Source organism: Aulostomus chinensis, chromosome 5 (genome assembly GCF_037954235.1).
Source record: "Aulostomus chinensis isolate RoL2024-O1b breed Wild chromosome 5, RoL_Achi_v1.0, whole genome shotgun sequence".
Lineage (NCBI taxonomy): Eukaryota > Metazoa > Chordata > Actinopteri > Syngnathiformes > Aulostomidae > Aulostomus > Aulostomus chinensis.
Window position 1 is genome coordinate 25,927,360 of NC_141324.1, and position 19,309 is coordinate 25,946,668.

The 19,309-nt window shown below is 42.4% G+C and overlaps 2 protein-coding genes across 6 annotated transcripts in view; one reads left to right on the forward strand and one right to left on the reverse strand.

The window, feature by feature from the left end:
* Nucleotides 1–32: 32 nt before the first annotated feature.
* dcaf8 (DDB1 and CUL4 associated factor 8) lies at nt 33–8,168 on the reverse strand. Of its 2 annotated transcripts, none has more exons than XM_086204240.1 (13): nt 7,892–8,168; nt 7,305–7,376; nt 7,096–7,188; nt 5,744–6,417; nt 4,527–4,667; nt 4,348–4,442; nt 3,971–4,081; nt 3,747–3,877; nt 3,087–3,194; nt 2,778–2,908; nt 2,228–2,347; nt 1,989–2,105; nt 33–1,704 (listed from the first exon to the last, which is right to left on the reverse strand). In XM_086204240.1, the coding sequence occupies exons 2-13, from the start codon at nt 7,339–7,341 to the stop codon at nt 1,597–1,599; spliced, it is 1,866 nt and encodes a 621-aa protein (XP_086060366.1). In that variant the 5' UTR covers nt 7,342–7,376; nt 7,892–8,168; the 3' UTR covers nt 33–1,596. The 2 variants fall into 2 exon arrangements, with proteins under 2 accessions (XP_086060366.1, XP_086060364.1); XM_086204238.1 differs by having other exon boundaries at nt 7,096–7,191; nt 7,892–8,167.
* A 1,571-nt stretch (nt 8,169–9,739) lies between these two features.
* The window catches only part of LOC147261929 (guanine nucleotide exchange factor VAV3-like), a 49,396-nt gene continuing 39,826 nt past the window's right edge, over nt 9,740–19,309 (forward strand). For 2 of the 4 annotated variants that reach the window (XM_086204233.1, XM_086204234.1), the window contains exons 1-3: nt 9,740–10,279; nt 10,538–11,749; nt 15,728–15,844. In XM_086204233.1, the coding sequence (XP_086060359.1) occupies nt 11,546–11,749; nt 15,728–15,844 (321 nt within the window). In that variant the 5' untranslated portion in view covers nt 9,740–10,279; nt 10,538–11,545. The remainder of the gene's footprint in view (nt 10,280–10,537; nt 11,750–15,727; nt 15,845–19,309) is intronic. The other 2 variants (XM_086204235.1, XM_086204236.1) reach the window with 2 other exon arrangements.

The window sequence follows — 19,309 nt, forward strand, 5'->3', positions numbered from 1 at the left end:
TTAAAGTCAAACAGCATTTTTCTAAAGTTGTCTTTTTTTTTTTTTTTACAGTTTTAATATATATTTATATATGTACATATAAATTCAACTAAGTAGAGTTCTCATAGAAAATGAGAAAAGCTGGACTTTATCGCTCTCACACAACAAATGACTGGCAAGCATATTGACCCCATGCCCCCCCCCCCCCCCATATGTCATGCCCCCCTTCATTAAAACAGCACAGATTCCTCGCGATTGATGTGGCTGCTGCAAACGCCTGATTCGCTTCAAAGTGTTTGTCTGAAAAATAGCGTTTCTAAATTGACAGAGACATTTCGCATTACTAAACCATTAACTGCAGCCCTTTAGCCCTCCTATGTCCACCGGCTCATCGGCAGCGTGTCAGTTGCAAACTGACCTGTGTCGCTTCTTCTGGCTCTAAAAAATGACGCAGCCCCACCCCCCCAAAAAAAAGAGCCCCTCATCACTCCTTACATCCTATGCCGAACACACTTTATTCAAGTCCATTGAATGAGGTGAACTGATTTCCTGTCAAAGATACCAGAAGTGGAGGGAGGAAGGAGGACGAGAGGAGAAGCTGGTGGAAGCAAAGGAAACCTCCTTCCTTTTTTTTAACTGGAGTTCAGTCAAACAAGTGCAAAAATATCCATCCGCTCCCAACGCTCACACTGCCGAGATCCCATTGAAACGAACCAACATTCAGACAACAGTCCTTCGCCACCTCTCGGGGAAAAAGAAAAAAAAAAATCACACTTGGTGCATGTTTTGTCTGTTTCAAACTAAAACATCCCTGATTCAAAGTGCACTCAGTAGTGAGGGGGCAGGGGAGGGGGGGAGGGGGGAGGGCGGCATGTTGGGTTAATGCAGCATGAAGAGATTTAGTAGTCCTCCAAGAGAGGAAACATGAAAAAAGCAACTAGGTTCTCAAGCTGAGGGCCAGACTGGTGTGACAAAGGGAGGGGGAGGGGGAGGGGGAGGGGGAGGGGGAGGGGGCCCCCCCTCTTGAAGTTCAAATCTTAATAGGAAGTCACATTTAGGGGATGGTCTGACAGGTACCCTTCCTCTCCGATGCACCACCATCAGCATAGAAAGGTATGAGTGGGAGGCTGGGGGGGGTGTGCTGGTGATGTGTAGCTTACTGCAGGGCGCGTTAAGGAGCTGGAGGTGCTTCTTGCCGCGTGTTCTGACACTAACAGCAGCACAAACGGCTAATGCATGGACAAGCGGGGGCCTCCGAGTGGTTTATAGGGATGTAAGCACTCACTCAACTGCTTTCGTACAATAGTCAAAGTATCGGGATTCTGCAAGTGTGCGTGCAGTCTCGAGGCGCCGTTTGCAGGCAGCTGCTGGGGAACCTGGTACAGCATCTCTGTCACGCTGCTTCATCAGTATGTTCATCAACATGTATGTGTGTGAGTTTATCCAAGTGAGTTTGTATGTGTGTAACAATAGTAACCCCAAGTCTGTGACTGATCAGTGTTTGAGTGTGCCAGTGTGTCAATAGTGCTTGCCTATGTGCATCAATTCAAGGGCAATAAAGTGTGTAAATGTATGAATGTATGTATGTATGTGTGTGTGTGTGTGTATGAATGTGGCTCAGGAGGACATGCACTGCACATGATCAGGACCCCCCTCCTCTTCATCAGAGGAATCTGGTGAGCTCCAGGACTCGTCTGTGTCAGCATTCTCCCCCTCACGGCGGGCCTGGATCAAGACAAGGACTGTTTAGACCATTTCACCTGGACGCAAACGTCCTGCCAACTTCGTCCCTGATGTCAGAACATGACCTGTGAAGCATCTTTGTGATGTGATGAAGCTGAGGTACTTGAAGTAAAAATATTCAGTCAGTTATGTAGCTCCAAAAACGTTGGATCTTCTAATCATCCAAAAAAGTTTGGGTGAGGTAACATTTCAATCTACAGTGAAAGCAGCACATATTTTCATAACAAATAGAACAGCACTGCCAGTGGCGTTGGGTCAGAGCTCACCCTCGGGAGCCGTCTGTTCCTCATGTGTCTCATCAGGAACCACAGCAGCTGGGTGTCATACTGGTCGCCGTGTCGTACGCTGTCTTCATCACGCTCCCGCTTGTTCTTCTTCATCACCTTCATCGCAGCATAAATATAGATTAGTACAATTAGTAATCGTTACATTTTAATATAACACATCAATTACAAGAGGAGCACTTGTGGGGGAAAAAAAAAAGTCATATGAAGGAAACGAATACCTCCTTAAGACCCTTCAGGCCTGTGGGGCTCTCAGCAGTGGGGGCCCACAGTTTGATGTCATGATCCAAGCCACTAGTGGCCATACCTGGCAGGTGGGGGTGTGGCTCCAAACAGTTCACCTGAGAGTAGAGAGAAGGAAAGAGTCAAAATAATAAACTGCACACTTGCACCATAAAACCAGCACTGGGCAGAATAGAATCCAATATCAAATCTTTTACTACATGAAAATTCAGGACAACCAGCTTGTTTTCTGTTGAACAACAGCCCCTTTGGCTCTGTCAGAAAGAGGCTGGGTTTCATGATTCAGGGTCAAATGTAGGACGGCACTTCTTAGTTTCAGGCGGCATCAACGAAAACACTGTTGTTATTAATGCTGATGCTATTAAGTTCCTCCACACTGCTCCTTGAAACAGCTTTTTGTTCTTCCTCCAGTAGAATTTTCTTCCCTTGTTCTTGTTTGTTTTACAGACTGTACAAGCAAACGTGATTTATGATGTTGGGCTACATAAAATCAACTGATTCAACCTGACTTTACGTCTTTTGACTCACCACTCCTCCTCTGTCTCCCTCCATAAACTGGACGATGCGAGCAGAGTACTTGTCCCACAAGTAGATGTGTCCGCAGTCACTGCCGCTGACCACGAATTCACTGCACGGCCCGTAGAAGTTCACCCCTTTGACTGTTGGAGAGATGACGATAGGCGGGGGGTAGCACCACATTTTCGGAGGCAACGTCTACAACGGTTGTTGATTTAATCTACAGCTAATATGTCAGACTGTGAAAACTGAGTGAATGCAGAAGAAATGGGCTTTATTACTGTAATAAAGTACTACGGGGATGAGGAAATCAAGACCAACCCGTGGCGTTGTTACGATGTCCCTTGTATCTCCTGCAATAGTCTGCCCCGTCACTGTGATTGGAGTCAAACAGGTAGATGTCCTCGTCATTGTAACTGGCCAGGAGCTCTGGACACACGAGACAGACACCAAACTTACAGACTGAGGATTAGTGACCAGACTGCGGTCTAACTGGTTTGCCTTTGAGAACATTAAATGCGTCGATTGTCGTTCACAGATAATTTCAACAAACTCAGGTAAACTGCAAATCTCAGCAAACTATAGATTATTTGACCAAAAACAACGAACACCTACTGACAAGAGAGAAACTTAGCAAACTCTGACCAGGTTTACCTCGAGCTGCCTGGTCTGAGTCAACAGTAGGTGTGAGCTGCGCATGTGTGTGCAAGCAGAAGCAGATAAGGCAGTAAATTTCAAAACTGCTGCAAAGAAAAAAAATGTTTTTTTTGTGTGTGTTTTCAAGAGATGCTGGTTGAATTTAGAGACTGACGGTATACCATCATTTCCAATGAAAAGGATGAGAAACGAATCGAATCTGAAATAAAATCTTGCACTGAAGTGACAACCTGCCGTTATTCTATGCACACTTCAAGCAAGTCATCTCATATTATGACAGAAAAATGTAAGCTAATTGTTACAGTGTAGGAGAGCGTCATTTACCTGTGCCATCGTGACTGTACACCAGGCAGGTGATGTTGGTTTTGGACTCACTGGACACCAGATGTGAAGGACAAAACTTCTTCAGGACGCCATTATTATCATTCTCATTTATCTTCCTCTGGTCATAAATCCTACGAGACAAAAATAAACAGCAAGGGAATTTAAATAAAATGAAATGTTATATATCTGAGACAGTAGAATATTATCAAGCTACTTTGTTTTACCTCACATACTGATCCCTTCCACCCACAGCAAAGTGGTGTGTCTTTGCTGGGTTTACAAAGATGGTGTACAGTCCCACTTTCTTATCACCCTCCTTAACCACCACCAGTTTACTGCAATTGAAAACAATTATAAGAGACACAGGAGGAAAAACAGGATCCTGCAGTGCAGAGGTTAACAGTTTCTAAGCCTATTACACCACCACACAAGAGAAGTTCCAAAATAAAAAAAAAAAAGGGAAGATGTTGAAATATTCACAAACACTGACCCAGAGAAGGTACTATGGAGTATCGACATTTCTGACTGTCTCAACCAAAGTGACTCGTGACTCAACTATTGCATAAAATGGAATATTTTGAAATGCAACAGGATCACTCACTTGGCGGGACGGTCTAGACGCAGGTCAATACCAAACACCACAGCGTCCTCGCCAGCAGACAGGAAGGAGCAGGGGGAATCTGGCTCAAGGGCCAACTGAAGGAAGAAATATGGATGAAGGGGAGACAGAGCTACAGCAGCCAGCTATCTGAGTCTTAAATGTCATAATAAATAAACCACCTTGTGCGCTGCGCCTTTATGCTGTGCTACCCTCTTGGTGTTCTTGCAGCGCTGGGTGGCAGAGAGTTCCGCCACTCTGATCTGACCATCTCGAGCACACATGGCCAAGGTGGAGTCTCCACTGTGAGGCAGGAACTTTGCCTAAGTGCACAATGGCAGGGAAAAAGTCCATTATCCCACTGAAATCTGTGGTGATTTACATGTTTTTTTGTTTCTTTACCATTAATCATTTGCTGACTTGAGTCTATCAGAGATTTAACTGTTTTTTCTGTTAAGGGGTAATGAGGAACACATCAGCCACTCATGGATTGTACCTGCGTCAAGTTTATGTGTTAATGTTAAAGCTAAATAGAGTAAACGTTGTTTTGTTTTTTTTACCATGTTACAAAATGGGAAAAAAGATCAACAAAAAACATATTCAAATGTAAAAAGGGATATCTGTAATGGCCAAATTCTTATCTTAAATATCAGTGTGAATATTGGCCCAGAATTTTATATCGGTATCATCCTTCTGTAAAGTATTTTTATTGCTATAATTCCAATACTGCAACAGGATTTCTGCAGGGTTCAACAAGTTAAATTCCAAACTTTATAACCTCCGTCCAACAGAGCCAAGGAAAGGAACTCATTGTTCTCATTCAACATCTGACGTCCTCCTCTAATACCTTTGTACCAACTGATACTCATTTGCATCTTCTCTTGCATAAGGAAACTTAAAATGTGCTGTTCCAGAACCAGCGGGCTGTGCTCCATTTGCAACAGTGGTTATTGGCTCCATATTGTGGTATTTTTCAGTTGTTTGAGTTTGATAAGACACATTTTAAAATGAGTTGATGCAACTTTATAAAAGTGATGTTTAAGTCATAATCCAATCAATCAAGGACACCTGTTGAAATCATTGTTAAAAGACATTTTAAGGCCTAAAATTCATATCTGACTTGTTAAAGATCTGCATTGATTCACATATTTAAACATTCTTACAAATTCTTTCTTACATACTCTAACTCATAACTGAGTCTCAGAGACTGGAGGCAAAGCCAGACGGCTATTTGTGACTCCTTGCTCCAGATATCTACTGTGGACTACTTCAAGCCATTGTGATTGAGGAAGCCTGTAAGACTAAATTGAGGGTTTACAACATCCACCTTTCTGGGTGTAAAAACTAATTTTTGTGTTTAAGAACAAGGCCCTGTTCCCTTCTCCGTGTTACACCTCACCTGAAACACATTGCTCTTGTGGCCGCTGTCAAACTCCAGCTCAGCACGCCGGATGGCCCAGTCCCAGATCACCACTCGTAGGTCATCGCTGCCCGATGCCAAGCGTGTGCCGGAAGGGTTGAAGTGCAACGTGTTGACGCAGCCTGTGTGTCGCTCCAGCCGGCCCTGAAGCTCCAGCCTCTGCACAAGTCCTCGGGCTCCACACACACGCCTGACAAACTGGTGCGAGTCCCTGCCGATCTCTCTGGAGCGCAGTGAGGGGATTGCCCGCCATATAGGCCCACGCAGGTCACGAAGCTCTGCCCCCAACCAAGCCTCCATAGCCTCATCGTCATCCTCCTCATCTTTCTGTTCTTCATCTTCCTCCTGCTCATCATCCTCATCCGAGCTGGAGGAGTGGTTATTGCCACCGCTGCCACCACCGCCACCAGGTCTGTTTCTCTTCCTAGCAGCCCGTTTCCCGCCATCCTTTTCCTTCGCCCTCTCTCGTCTGCCTCCCTCGCTCTCTCTTTCACCATCCTCAGTTAGGAAGTAAAGGCTACTGCCATCCATGCTGTCAGTGTCTTCCTCCTCCTCCTCCTCCTCCTCCTCTTCTCCCTCTCTGTTTGACCCTGTCTCTCTCTCAGCGTCAGGCATCGACTTGTCTCCAGATGTCTCAACTGTTTCCTTGGAAGCTGCAAATATCGGAAAAGCCAGAGTCACAGAAAACAAGGTTACCACGACGCAATCTCAGGAGAGATTCAATAAAGGAGGGTTACCTTTTATCATAGAAGAATGCCGTAGACTATAACGTCAAAACAATTTTTTTTTGAAGGACCAGCATGATATCCAAGTGGGATGTACACATTTACAATAGGTAACTGTTGTGCAAGTATAATCAAACAGTTTCCATCACAGGTAATAATAAAAATAATTAGAGAAAGGACATGGGATCAAGAATATCAGAAGCAGATTCTGCCATAATTAACAGATTGGACATCGGAATGATGGTGCTCCTCATTCTGATCCAGATTCCTAAACTTGTGCTGTCTCAAATCTATACACTTCAAATACAAGTGAATGTACACATTTGTGTATATTTCTTGTTGTTCACTGACAAACACTGTGTAGTCTAGGACAGCCTCATGATGTAACCTTTAACACAATTCCAACAAAAAAAAAATGATGATAATATTCAAGGAAATAGGCCCTGGTGTCAGAATCAGTATCAGCAGGTGTGTATTTGGAATCAAACCAGAACTGCAAAATTTACTGAACTGGAACTGCAAAATAGTGGATCTGTGTGTCTCTTAAAAATCCTAACAGCAAACCAATGTTTCAGAGACTTGCTAATCTGGTAATATGGCGTTTACCATCCTGAGAAGACAGCCTTTGACCTTCTTTGCTTCCAGAGGCATCTCCTTCTTTGTGTTGATCTTCACCTGGTTCTTTTTCTTCAGAACCACCTGCTAAAAAAAAAAAAAAAAAAAAAAAAAAAAAAAAATCACAAGTCCTTCTGAGTAATCACCATAGCTACTGACCACATCGCTTTCTCAGGAAGGTTCTAACAGTGACCATTTACCGTTTAGCACCGTGGATTTACCGTCAGCTTCTGCCATTGTCTCCGGAGTCCTACGTCGACCTGAGGGAGTACCTACGAACGTCACACACACACACACAAAATTCAAGTAGCTTATTAGCCACACTGACAAATGCGCAAGTTGAGAAGTCAACTTGTGTGTGGAAGTCAGCTGTCAGTACAGTATTTCATGCACCTACGCCATCCTCTGCACCGAGGGGCATTACGTCTGCGTAACCCGCTACCTCCGTGCCTGCCAAATTTAGTTACCAACCAGTCTAATTTTACAACCCATCTACCAAGACTTGTTACCACACTGACAAAGTAACTCGATGGCTTGTTGACTCACAGGCCTGACCACTGACCTACTTGTGGTGTTTAACAGTGCATTGTCTTCTGCATAACAAAGAATGTTCCAACAATCTGACACTGACGTGAGCTAAAGCGGGTTAGCATTAGCAAGGTTAGCAAGCAAAAGAAACTAAAACGCTGCTGTCACGTCTTCATGAGCAGCAAACAGCTGTTTGCCAAAGAGCGAACAAGACAGCTAGCGTTCACTTGTTGTGGCTAACTAGCATAGCTAGCATTACCTCTACTCGCAGGCCCGACGAGGCGTACTTCTTAGTTTTAGTCCTAATCTTTAATGCAGATTTAGTCCGCTCCTCTCAACACTTAGCAGTAAAGCTAAGTACCTCGACTAGGTACTCTTAGACGGAAAATACACGACATTTGGAATGCGTGCATAAAGCTAAAAGTAAAATACAGACTCTGAAGCAAGCTAGCTACGTTCAGACAAGGTTGACTGCTATGTTTATGTTTTGACGGTTCAGCTTCTTTTAGGGGGTTCAATTTCCGGTGTCGTGCTCGCTTGCTTTTTTGTGTGTGTGTGTTTCCGGAAGTTTGCAGAACGCCGATGGGAAAAAAATTAACATTTTTTTATTGGAAGTCAATTAATGTTTCTTTCTAATAGTCAATTTTATATTTCAGTATGGGCTACAACTTCAATCAATTTATACATGAATTCTTTCACTTATCAATTTAATGTCATCTCTGGAGTCTGACTTGAAAATGAAAAATAAAGCATTGATCTGGATTCAAATATCAAAAACTGAACAAAAAAAAACAAGTTCAGAGTTAAAAGATGTGAAAAAAATGTTTTGTAGATATCTGGAAGATGTAATGCTAACATTTTTGACAAAGCAACTTAAAACCAACAAATTATCATGTGACTTCTCCTGACATTGAACTTTGGTCACCACCAACGCTGAACAAAATCTCAACCAAATATTCAATAAATGTAACATCAATCACCTTGTTAAATATGGCAAATAGAAAATGTAAAATAAGGAAGAAATGAAAATCTCATGGTTATTTAATTTCTGAATTTATGTGAATTACATAAATGGGTGGCACCTTGGGTGGCACGGTGGTGCAGTGGTCAGCACTGTCGCCTCACAGCAAGAAGGTTCCAGATTTGGAGTCTGCATGTTCTCCCTGTTCCTGTGTGGGTTCTTTCTGGTACTCCGGCTTCCTCCCACAGTCCAAAGACATCAAGAGGGGACGAGGCTGATTGATACTCTAAATTGACTGTAGGTATGACTGTGAGTGTGAATGGTCGTCTGTCTATATGTGTTGGCCCTGCGATGGACTGGTGACCCGTCCCGGGTGAACCCTGCCTCTTACCCAAAGGCTGCTGGGATAGGCTCCACCCCCCCCCCCCCCCCACGACCCTTAACAGGACAAGCTGTAGAAAATGAATTTAGATTCAGAAAACTTTATTTATCCCCATGGGAGGCAATTAAGGGGAGCAGAGAGCGGTACAATTGGTTACACAACAACATTAACACAACAACATACATTAGGTAAGGAAGGATGGATGGATGGATGGGTAGGTGGGTGGCTGGGTGACTCCTTTCTGGGGTCAGTGATTAACTCAAGATGTAAAAAAAAAAAAAAAAAAATAGCAACTAAGATATTATTTGGCCATTGGGACAGGGGAATAACACCAGACTCACATATTAACTCCATTCATTTTGATATTGCAAACATGTTGGAATGCAGTAACTTACCACCGCATCCTGAAGAGCTATGTAACATTTATTTTTCACTACCATGTTTGGTAGGATGTTCACTCTGATTTTAATTTGTGTCCTGCCCTCTGTTGACTCCTAAGGGAAATATCTGGCTCTATAGCAATGAGATGCTTCACCATCTATTCTCGTCACTGCTGTTTGGGGCTGGGCTGCTACGGTCTCCTGTGGGTCTGGAAACACGGCTGGTAAGGGCTGCCAAGGTGAAATTGAAGAACAAAACAATATAATACATTGACCACAGCTGCAGGACATTCACATGTCGACAAATATTGCTATCACTGTAGTGTGCTCTTGTGCATTTGGCCTGCACAATAGTACAATAGACATCAACCTTTGCAACAGAGAACAACAATGAGAATACAAATAATTCTACTTTAAAGGTCATTGTCTGATTTTGACACTGTTTTTCTCAAGGGGGAACTCTATCAAGTGCAGTGGCTGTTGTTTGGAGGGCGGGCCATGCGCTGCGTGACATCACATCCTCCCTCTCTGACTTTGATCTCAGTCATTCTGCCTGTCATCTCAGCCAGAGCAGCGCTTCCTTCTGACTGATCGGTCATTTTTGATCTCTGGCCGTTTTGATCCTCATCTCATACATAAACACAGAGAGACAGACAACATCAAAGCTTATCCACAATCCTGGCTGCCATTTCAGTGTATCATTTCAATAGTTTTGTCATCTCTAAAGCTCAGTCTGTCACCGCAGGAGTCACTCTGACTCTAAACTCAGCCCCAGCTCGAGTCTCTCACCCCAGACTTCGGACTTGGCTGCAGCTCCTGCAAGCAGCAGCAATGCATGTGCCGAGTTTGACAACAATCTGATGAAATGTTGTGGAGGTGCTCAAATTGCAGTTTATCATACACTAAAGCAAGAAATCTCTGAAGGTAAAGATGATATTTTTTTGAATTTAAATAAGCTCCTCTTTAATTTAGAGTAGGCTGTGATTTAAACATCTAGTTCCCTTTGCGATAGCTCAACTTCCCTCCTGTGTTCATGGCGTAGGTCTCGATGACAGAGGGACAATTAGTCAATCAACTAAACAAAAAAAGAGATTGCTAACAGCTTTAATTATCAGTCGTTCTGTAAAGCAAACATTCTATGCTCATTGTGTCTCAATCGATTTGTGACTTTGCACTGTTTAGATTCTACCACTGGAGACTCGCTGGTGGTGTGTTCAGGAGTCTGGCGTGGCTTCGTTCTCAGCAGGTATGGATGTGATTCAGGCTGTGGTACAGAGCTTTGATGTGTAGCCGTTCCAGCTGACCAGAGCGATGGGCTGATGGAAGTTTTTACCAAGTTGAATGAGTTTTGAGTGGGTCATAGATTTCACGATGCCTCAAACCCTCTCTCAGCTCTGACTTTGTATTCACTTTTCCCTTTGACCTTGCCTTTGTCTCAGTTCTCACTTTGATTTTGACTTTGTCTCCGTTCTTATTTGGATCTTGGGGATTCTGAGATTAATCTCGGACTTTGGTTTCAGGGATCTTATTTTAGCCTGACGTTAATCTCTCTCTCTTATCTGGTAGAATATCAAATTCGACTCCAAGTAAGTCTCAGTTTTTAGGATTAAATGAATTTGAAGTTTTTTGAGTCCCACACCTCAGGGTTCCATCCATCATACAAGGGCAATGCACTCCTTGATTAAATGAAGACTTAGATTCTATTAAAGTGATATTAAAATTCAGATTAAGTTTTAAATTGATTCCCAATATAAATATGCAAACTGCTTATTTACTTTTAATCCGTTTGGGTAAATTCAACATCTGTCAAGAAAGGCCTCCAGGGCCTGAATGTAAAATGATCGTTCTACACCTTCAGGCTTGAGACAAACTACTCTCACTTCATCGCTTTGACAATCTACAGTAATAGAAATAACGGAATTGACCATACTCACCTCAGTGTTAAGTATGAGAGCTGAAGGAGGAGGAAGTTCAGACAGGAAGAGGGGGTTTCAGGGCAGCCAGCCAGCCCAGCGGTGCGCAGCTGAGAGGCGCTTATAAGCTGCGACATCTCTCTCTGTCCTCCAGAGGCGATGCTGCAGTCTGGAGAGACCACATCTCTCATCATGTCGGGCGCGGGTTGAAAGCACGGACAGAGTTTTTACAAGAGGTAATAAACTGCTGTTTTCTTTTTTTTTTCTCCCCGAAAACATGGAGTATTGGAGGCAGTGTGCCATGTGGCTGATCAGCTGCAACATTCTGCCCGCAAACCACCGGGTAACTGCGGATACGGCGCAGGTGTTTGACCTGGCGCAGACCCTGCGGGACGGGGTTCTGCTGTGCCAGCTGCTGAACAATCTGAGACCTCACACCATCAACCTGAAAGAGGTCAACCTCAGGCCCCAGATGTCACAGGTAAACTATTGATTTTGTGTAGATGGTTTTCCCCATGATGTTTTCAACATTGTAGAATCATTGCAAACTACAACAAACCTGTGGAGCAACTTTGATTACACCTGAACAGTTTTATGAACCCAGTTCAATTGATGTGCCATGGATTCTACTTCTGCTGTTGGGTGATTATAGTTTCTCAATGTTGGTTAACAGTGTTAGGAAATCATTACGTTTAGGAGTTTGTTTGATATTCAGTATTGTACTACTCTTATGTAGCTGTGGCCAAAATACTAGCACATAATTAAATCCAACACTACTGTAAAACCTCAGTCATAAACAGTTAAATAAATACATCTCTGAACATCTTTTCTTTAAGGCAGAATTTATAGTGTTACTGTTGTATTGGATCACATCAGACGGAAACAGCAAGCTGTAATATTTAAGCTAAAAGTAAATTAACACAACAGTTTCCATCAGTCTTTTTGGGGCGTTGTGACAACTTCAACTGAAATCCCCTTCAAACAGAAAACTACGATGGCTTGTCCTTCACAATCAGAGGTGTTTTTATTTCTGATCTCTTTAAATGCAATTTTTAAATGCGGTGCACTTAATCACAATCAAATGGCCAGTGAGTGTCAGAGTCAAGAGTGAGCTAATGACGGACGGATCCTCCAGAGTCAAATAAGTTCTCCAGCAGATCAATAGATTAGTAGAAAAATGTTAGTTACCTTACAGGCAGCAGACTTTAAAAGCTTTCCTGTGGGCAAATTTGACCTGTAGATTGTCATAAATTACAATCAAAAGCAATTTTCTGAAACTTTTTCATACATTTATGGTTTGGAGATAAAACAATCCTTTCTTCTGGCGTGTTGTCAAATTGTTAAGTACCACGGTGAAATGCTGTAGGACACAAGGTCACGCATTGACCTCTGACTTATTCGAAGGTTATTGTCTCCTCTCATCGTACGTGAATCCACGTTATTTGCTTGGGTTTGGTGTCAAATGTCAGCAGGTAAATCTGCAGTTGAATAACTGAGCGCTGAATCTCGCTCACCTGGTGACAGTCAGAGGAACAATCCTGGAGTTGACCTCACTTTACCCATAATTCTCCTTGCTGCCGCTGGAGAGGCCTGATAAAATCCTGCTTTTGATCCACCCGTTAATTATGGAGATTGCAATATTTGTGCAGCAGCTTGGAGTGACTGTTCCTTTGTTGGAATCGAACAACACAGTTGCATATTTCATCATGAAACTGATGGAATCTCAGTGATAACTTGCATGTAGCTACTTATCCTTAGCTTATATCCCACACTGTTCACACCCAAAGTGTGTTCTCTATTATAAGGAAAATTCAAAAAAAAGTTCCTGTACGTGATGTAACTGCTGGGAGCGTACGTCTCTTTAGCTGCCAAACAAAAACCTCTGCGAGAGCCAAAATACTCAATAAAATTTAGGTGGAGTTTTAGGGGAATTCTGTAAGTCACCAGGAAAACAAGATTTCCTTTGCGCTGACATGATGGGGATTAGATCTTCATCAGGTTTTATTAAAAGTCTGATATATGAGAAATGTATCATTTAGTCAGACGCTTCAGATACCAAGATAACTTCACGGCATTGGGTTTTCAGGTCAAAGAAGCCATTAATAAAGTTATATTGAAATATAAGACAGTTTTGTCACTTAACTTGGGAATGTGTCACGGAATAAACAAAATTAGAATGTAATGTACTTTAATTTTTTTCCAAGTAAACAGACATCTCGAAGGTTTCATCAATGTACTTGAATAAAACTTCTTTTATTGCGCTCTTCTGTCCTTGGGCACGTCTGCCCATCTTCCTGATAGACAGCAGCAGTCAGCTAACACGCTGAACAATAGTGGTAGCCTGCAGCTGTAGGCCAGATATGTGCAGCCAAGAAAGGCATGTGTGTCAGTGGGCTCCAGATTTTAAATGGACCTTTCATGTTGCCCTGATGACCTACGATCTTAGAAATGGAAACAAGGGCACCGAGGATGGGAGTGCAGTGTACTGTGACCAACATTCGCCCCGAAGTGTTACTTTTAGCATAAAACATGGAACAGAGGGAAAATGACATCCTGCATTTTTTAAGATCACGATAAACACGAGTTTACTCACCGCGATGAGGTCCTTGTCGTTTATCATCTACATCTGAGAGGGAAAAATTGTACCTTGTGTTTGTTTGTCTGACACATTCAGTTGCTTTTCAGATGAACGTGTTTTTTGCACAGTTGAAGAGCTGATTGAACATAATGTTTTGTTACAATATGATCCGCAAGTTGAAATATTTTACGGTTCCACCTTCACAAATGTGTTTTTTTTTAATGCTTTCGGATCATTCAGGGTGTCACTTTGCACATTTCTCACTATTTTTGGGCGCTTGTTTAATTTACAAAATTGTTCAAAACAGTAATAACTGCCTTTTACTAGCAATACCAGTCCAAAGGCATCATTCACTGTAATAGCATAATAGGCTTATGTTAATACTTAAAGTACATTTTCCTGATAATACTGCCATACTTACGTAGCATTCCTAATGTAGGACTTTTACTTGGAGCTGAGTTTTTATTTATTTATTTAATAGTTTTATTACATCAGAGTGCTTTTTAGGACCTTTTTGCACCAAGAAGTTCATTCATAGAGGTTGGGAGAGAACAATTACATTTACTACGAGATAAACATCAAAGCATATTTGCTAAAATAACTGATGTACAGGCTCATGATCACAATTGGTCTGTCTTTTTAGCCCTGAGTCACATTTGCTGTGGCTTTTGTTGAAGTCAAAGAGTGCTGGTTCGGTGTGTCTGTATTCTAGAGTAAGCAGCTGATGGTGCATATTCATGCACTTCCTCAGCAGACAAACAGGGCCCCAGGGGTCGGAGTAGTGATTACAGGCGTCTCCACGATGAGCTGACATGATAAAAAGGAGCCTATCTCTTCACCGGAATCTTGATATCACTCAGTTTTATGACAAATTTTCACAAGAGCAGTTGCTGGTTTACTCATCACTTGAAAATGTGCTTGAAATGTCGAATTCCACAGGAACAGTAAGAGTGCAAACATGCCTCTTTCCTGGATGGTTTTTATGAGGCCCCTGAATGGAACCATGAGCACCACGGAAGGTCTCAGTGGAAGTTTTTGGAATCTCCGCACTGACACAGAACCTGATAGGAAATGTCTCTCGAAGAAAACATTCATTTGTTTCATTTCAGGCTGTAAAACCTTCTGGTTTCACTTCCAGTTCGACACTCGATTGATTGTGTGGTTCACCTTCACTTTTCAAAAAGCAACATTCAAGTCCCCTGAACTCTGGTCAATAATGTTATGGCTGGGGTATGCCCAGGGGCACACACAGTGTTGGGTGGGGGTGTGTGTGTGTGTGTGTGTGTGTGTGTGGGTCGGATGGGGGGGGGGGGGGATTCCACTCCTCTTTATGTTTGACCCTGAGCCATCCCGCTCCACATGCTTTCACCACACGTTACCAAATACTAGCCAATCGGAGGCAGAGATGGGTCATGGGCGGGGATTCTAGGGATTTGCCCTAAGTAGGCTTTGTTCACTTCCTTCTTTTTAGAAAAAAAGGTCCTTTATCACCCAGTATGGTGCCAACTCTCTCACAAACTGATAAACTGTTGAAAAGCTCTCTCCCATGTCCAGGAGAACACCCCTCAGTGGACAGAGTGTAGCAGTTGAGGGCCCAGTCTTGATTGTGGAAACTGTCTTTTTCAGGGCTTCCAACAAAGCTGGCATCAATGTTAGCGGTGCTAGCCTAGCTACTGGTGGTGCTAGCACCATCTGTGGAGGTAGAGGGCGTACACAGCAAGAGGTGAAATGTTTCAGGAGCAAGGGTCTTAAAAAAGTTAAGGAAATTAATTTTGGTGATTCAATAGTTCATTTGAGACATTTATCCTTTATATAGACGTGCAAAAGTATTCAGTAAAATGACACAAAGACTACCAAACTAATGATCATCAAACTTTGCAGTTCCTGTGCTTGAAGAACATCCGGACATTCCTGATGTCGTGCTGTGAGGTGTTCGGGATGAAGAAAAGTGACTTATTTGAAGCCTTTGATCTCTTTGATGTCCGAGATTTTGGAAAGGTAACGTTCCCATCCATCATCTAGTACATCTGCCACGACACGATGAATCAATTATACATGTTCGCACGTCTTCTCTTCTTTTCTTCTCTCCTCTTCTCTCTTCTCTTCATCAAATTTTGAAGTCATTGTAAGCTGAGTAACAGCCGAGGACTGGCAATGTAAAAAAAAACAAAACTTGACAAATCCTTGAATTGACAAAACACACCGCAACTGTGTTTTACATCTGCTAAAATGTAATTGTGATTTCTTTTACTTTACACCTTCAGTCTTTCCCTCTGATGAAAGCAGGTTGTGACAGTACACTTGCGTTGAAGACAGTATTAACTCAGTCAATATTTGCTCATGAGTTGTCTGGTCTGGCTATGATTCCTGGTGCACTCCCTTCCCCTGCTGTGGGAGCTGGTATTGTTGTGTTTGCAGTGTTACCAGGTCAGTGGGTTTGTAGTGCGCTCCTTTTAGCTACTCTGTGGACTCACGCTTGCAGCAAACCAGCTTGATTTCACTTTTCAGTCGAAGGCACTCTCTCCCGTCTCACTCTCTCTGACCAGCCTTATTCCCACAGTTCAGTGCATTCGCCGCATTTACCTTGAGGCATTGTGAGTTGTGGGAGCATCATTAAAGAAATAAATTACTCTTTTTCTAAAGCATATAACCCTTTGAATACCGTATTTTCTTTTTCTCTTCAACATATATTAGACATAAATTATATAGTACATACATCATGTGGATGTGTGCTCTTCTTAAAATGTGTTTGAGCCTTTGTGTGCATAATGTGGTTGTGTGCTTTAAGAAATATAACCATCCATTTTTCATATCTGAGTTAAATTTTAAATAAAAGGAACATTTCCAAGGAAACATACAGGCTGTACTCACTCGCCACTGTTCTTGTCAGATAAAGCTAATGCAGTTTAACACATCAGCCCCGCAATAAATCTTCCCTTCATGACGATTTTGTAAATATTCATTTTTTTTATTGAAATAAATTAAAGAAGGATGTTCATGGTAGTTTTGGAGGCTGCAATTTGTGCTTCTGTTGACATATCCTTTGAGGTGTTGTTTTATCCATCCCATGTTTGAGCAAATGTCCTGCATTATAATCTTCTGCATGAGGCCAAGTATTTCATATCTGTATTGTGATATTATTGTGCAATTAGTTTTGCTTCAGAGGAGTGGTCATAAGAGTGCCATGAGGGAGTTCTTATTGAGCTTTGCGTGCAGTTTCTCACACAGACCCTTTTTCCTCTCTTTCAGTTCAGTGTATTGAGTTCTAAAGAAGCTTCCAGTTAATCTGATAATCCGGCAGGGAAGTGTGGCCTGCAAATATGTACAGGACATCCAAGACAGGCTGCATAATCTCAGATATGTTCGAGAGATGTGCACAGCCGTCCGGCAAGGGCGAGATGGCACGGCACTATTAAAAAGATGGGTGCATGCAGGTTCAGCGGTTGGCTTGGATGGGCACCAGGAAGAGTTATACTGCCGAACATGAAATAATCAATCTCAACCTTATTTCCCAGAAAACATCCAGAAGAATCCCAGCCAGGCTAATCCACTTTGGTTGAGTTGTGCCAACTCTGCCCGTAGACAGAGCATTAGTCCGCTGTATAACTCATGAGAGCTCCCTAACCTACATTCCTCGGCTAAGTTACTACAGGCTTCACCCTGGGCTGCCATGCTGGCTGCACACATCACAGCGAGGACCTTCTAACTGCAGCCATTTTGACATGTCACAGCAGGGTAAACGCAGGTGAAATGGAAAAACCTAATAAAGGCCTTGCTCTGTTTAGAGTGTCAGAGCCTTGCCTGCATAATACTAAGGCCTTGGCCCACCTAAATGGAACAGAGCTGTTACCGGTGTTATGAATTACACCTGTGTTTACTTTGCAATGTCATGTCAAAGAAGCTTCTCTGAAAAGGGCCTGAAAGCAAAATGTTTGCTCACAAACATCAGGAGAGTGGATATTGCCTTTATGTTTGAAAAGAAAAACCTTTATGTTGAAAAAAACCCTAAAAAAACCCCTCTTTCGGCTTTTTGGAAATAAAGTATTAGCGCTGCATTGCTGTGAGTCCGATGAAAAGGTGGCATCAGCTTCCCCGGTGTTGGCAACACTTATCCCTGAAAATGAAAATCAATCTTTTTGCCAAACTCTTCAAAAGAAAGCCAATCATGGCATCTCTCAAAAATTTCCTTTAACAATAATGTGCACACAGTAGAAATGATCGGTTTTTAGAATTCATCAGCCCTTGTTGGCTCTTGAGTTCCTTAAACTCTGCTGCTTCTTTCCGAATGATCAAATTTGCTCGCACGGTTCACTTTCTGTTGCTGCAAAACAAAACAAAACAAAACAAAACAAAAAAAACATTTAAAGTTTGCCCAGAATTACTTCATCATGGCTCTATAAGGTCATTCCTGGGGAGAACCTTTATATTCTGCATCCATATTAATTTCATGTATAATCAGAGACTGGGAAGAAATGTACAGTAACACTGTATTTTGTTCGGGCCACCAGCAAGACAACGTGAATGCGGTAGCGAGAAGGTATATCAAACATGAGGAAATGAGGACCCACTTTTGTATGGCTCTCTCAACAGCACAGGGTACCATTAATTTGCTGCCTTTGAAAGTGAGCTCTGGCGAGGTTTAGCTGTACTTGACTGTAACCATGTGCAATAGCAGTGCTTGTTTCATGTAGATACCGAAATAACAGACATTGCAAGCATATCTGACTCACAGCTGCTCCTTTCTTTCGCTGTCATTTTTTTCACGCTGACTGCGATTGTTAGATTGTAAACAGGCCACACTAATCACATCAGTGGGACTTGAGCTCAGCTTGTGGCTTTTCTCCCTCAGTCACATGTGGCTTAAACTGAAGGTCAGGTGATGAAGTCAGGTGTGAGAGCAAGCTGGTTTTAGACCAGCTAGTATTCTTTACCTCGAAATAAACATTCCGATAGCCTTTTTTTTTTGCAGTTCAAAATACAGTATTTTCACTACGTTACGTCACCCGGCTTAAAGAAACACAAGTCCTTCCTGCACACTTCCATCTATCACTAGCAAATAATCAGATGTCTTGTGCGATTGAAGTTCACACTCATCACAGTTCCACTAACGAAATACCACAGAAACCAAATCAAGATGTAAAAATGAAGCACCTATGATGCACATATCCAGCTCAGACTCTATTGCTGCTCATTTAACTCCTCAATTACACCTATTTCAAGATGATCAGTACTTTAAAAAAAGGGAATTAGTTTGTTTTTATAGAACTAAAATACATTTCTGAGTCACTGCGGGACGTACTCCCATGTCACGGGGGAAGTTTTTGTTTTCTTTTAGAGAGACAGAATTTGAACCTCTGAAAATAACTTTCAAGTGATAAGATGCAGGCTCTTTTGCAGTGTTAAAAGTTTCTCACACCACAAAAATGATATTTTCAAGTTACACCTGGTGTAGGCAAAGCCACA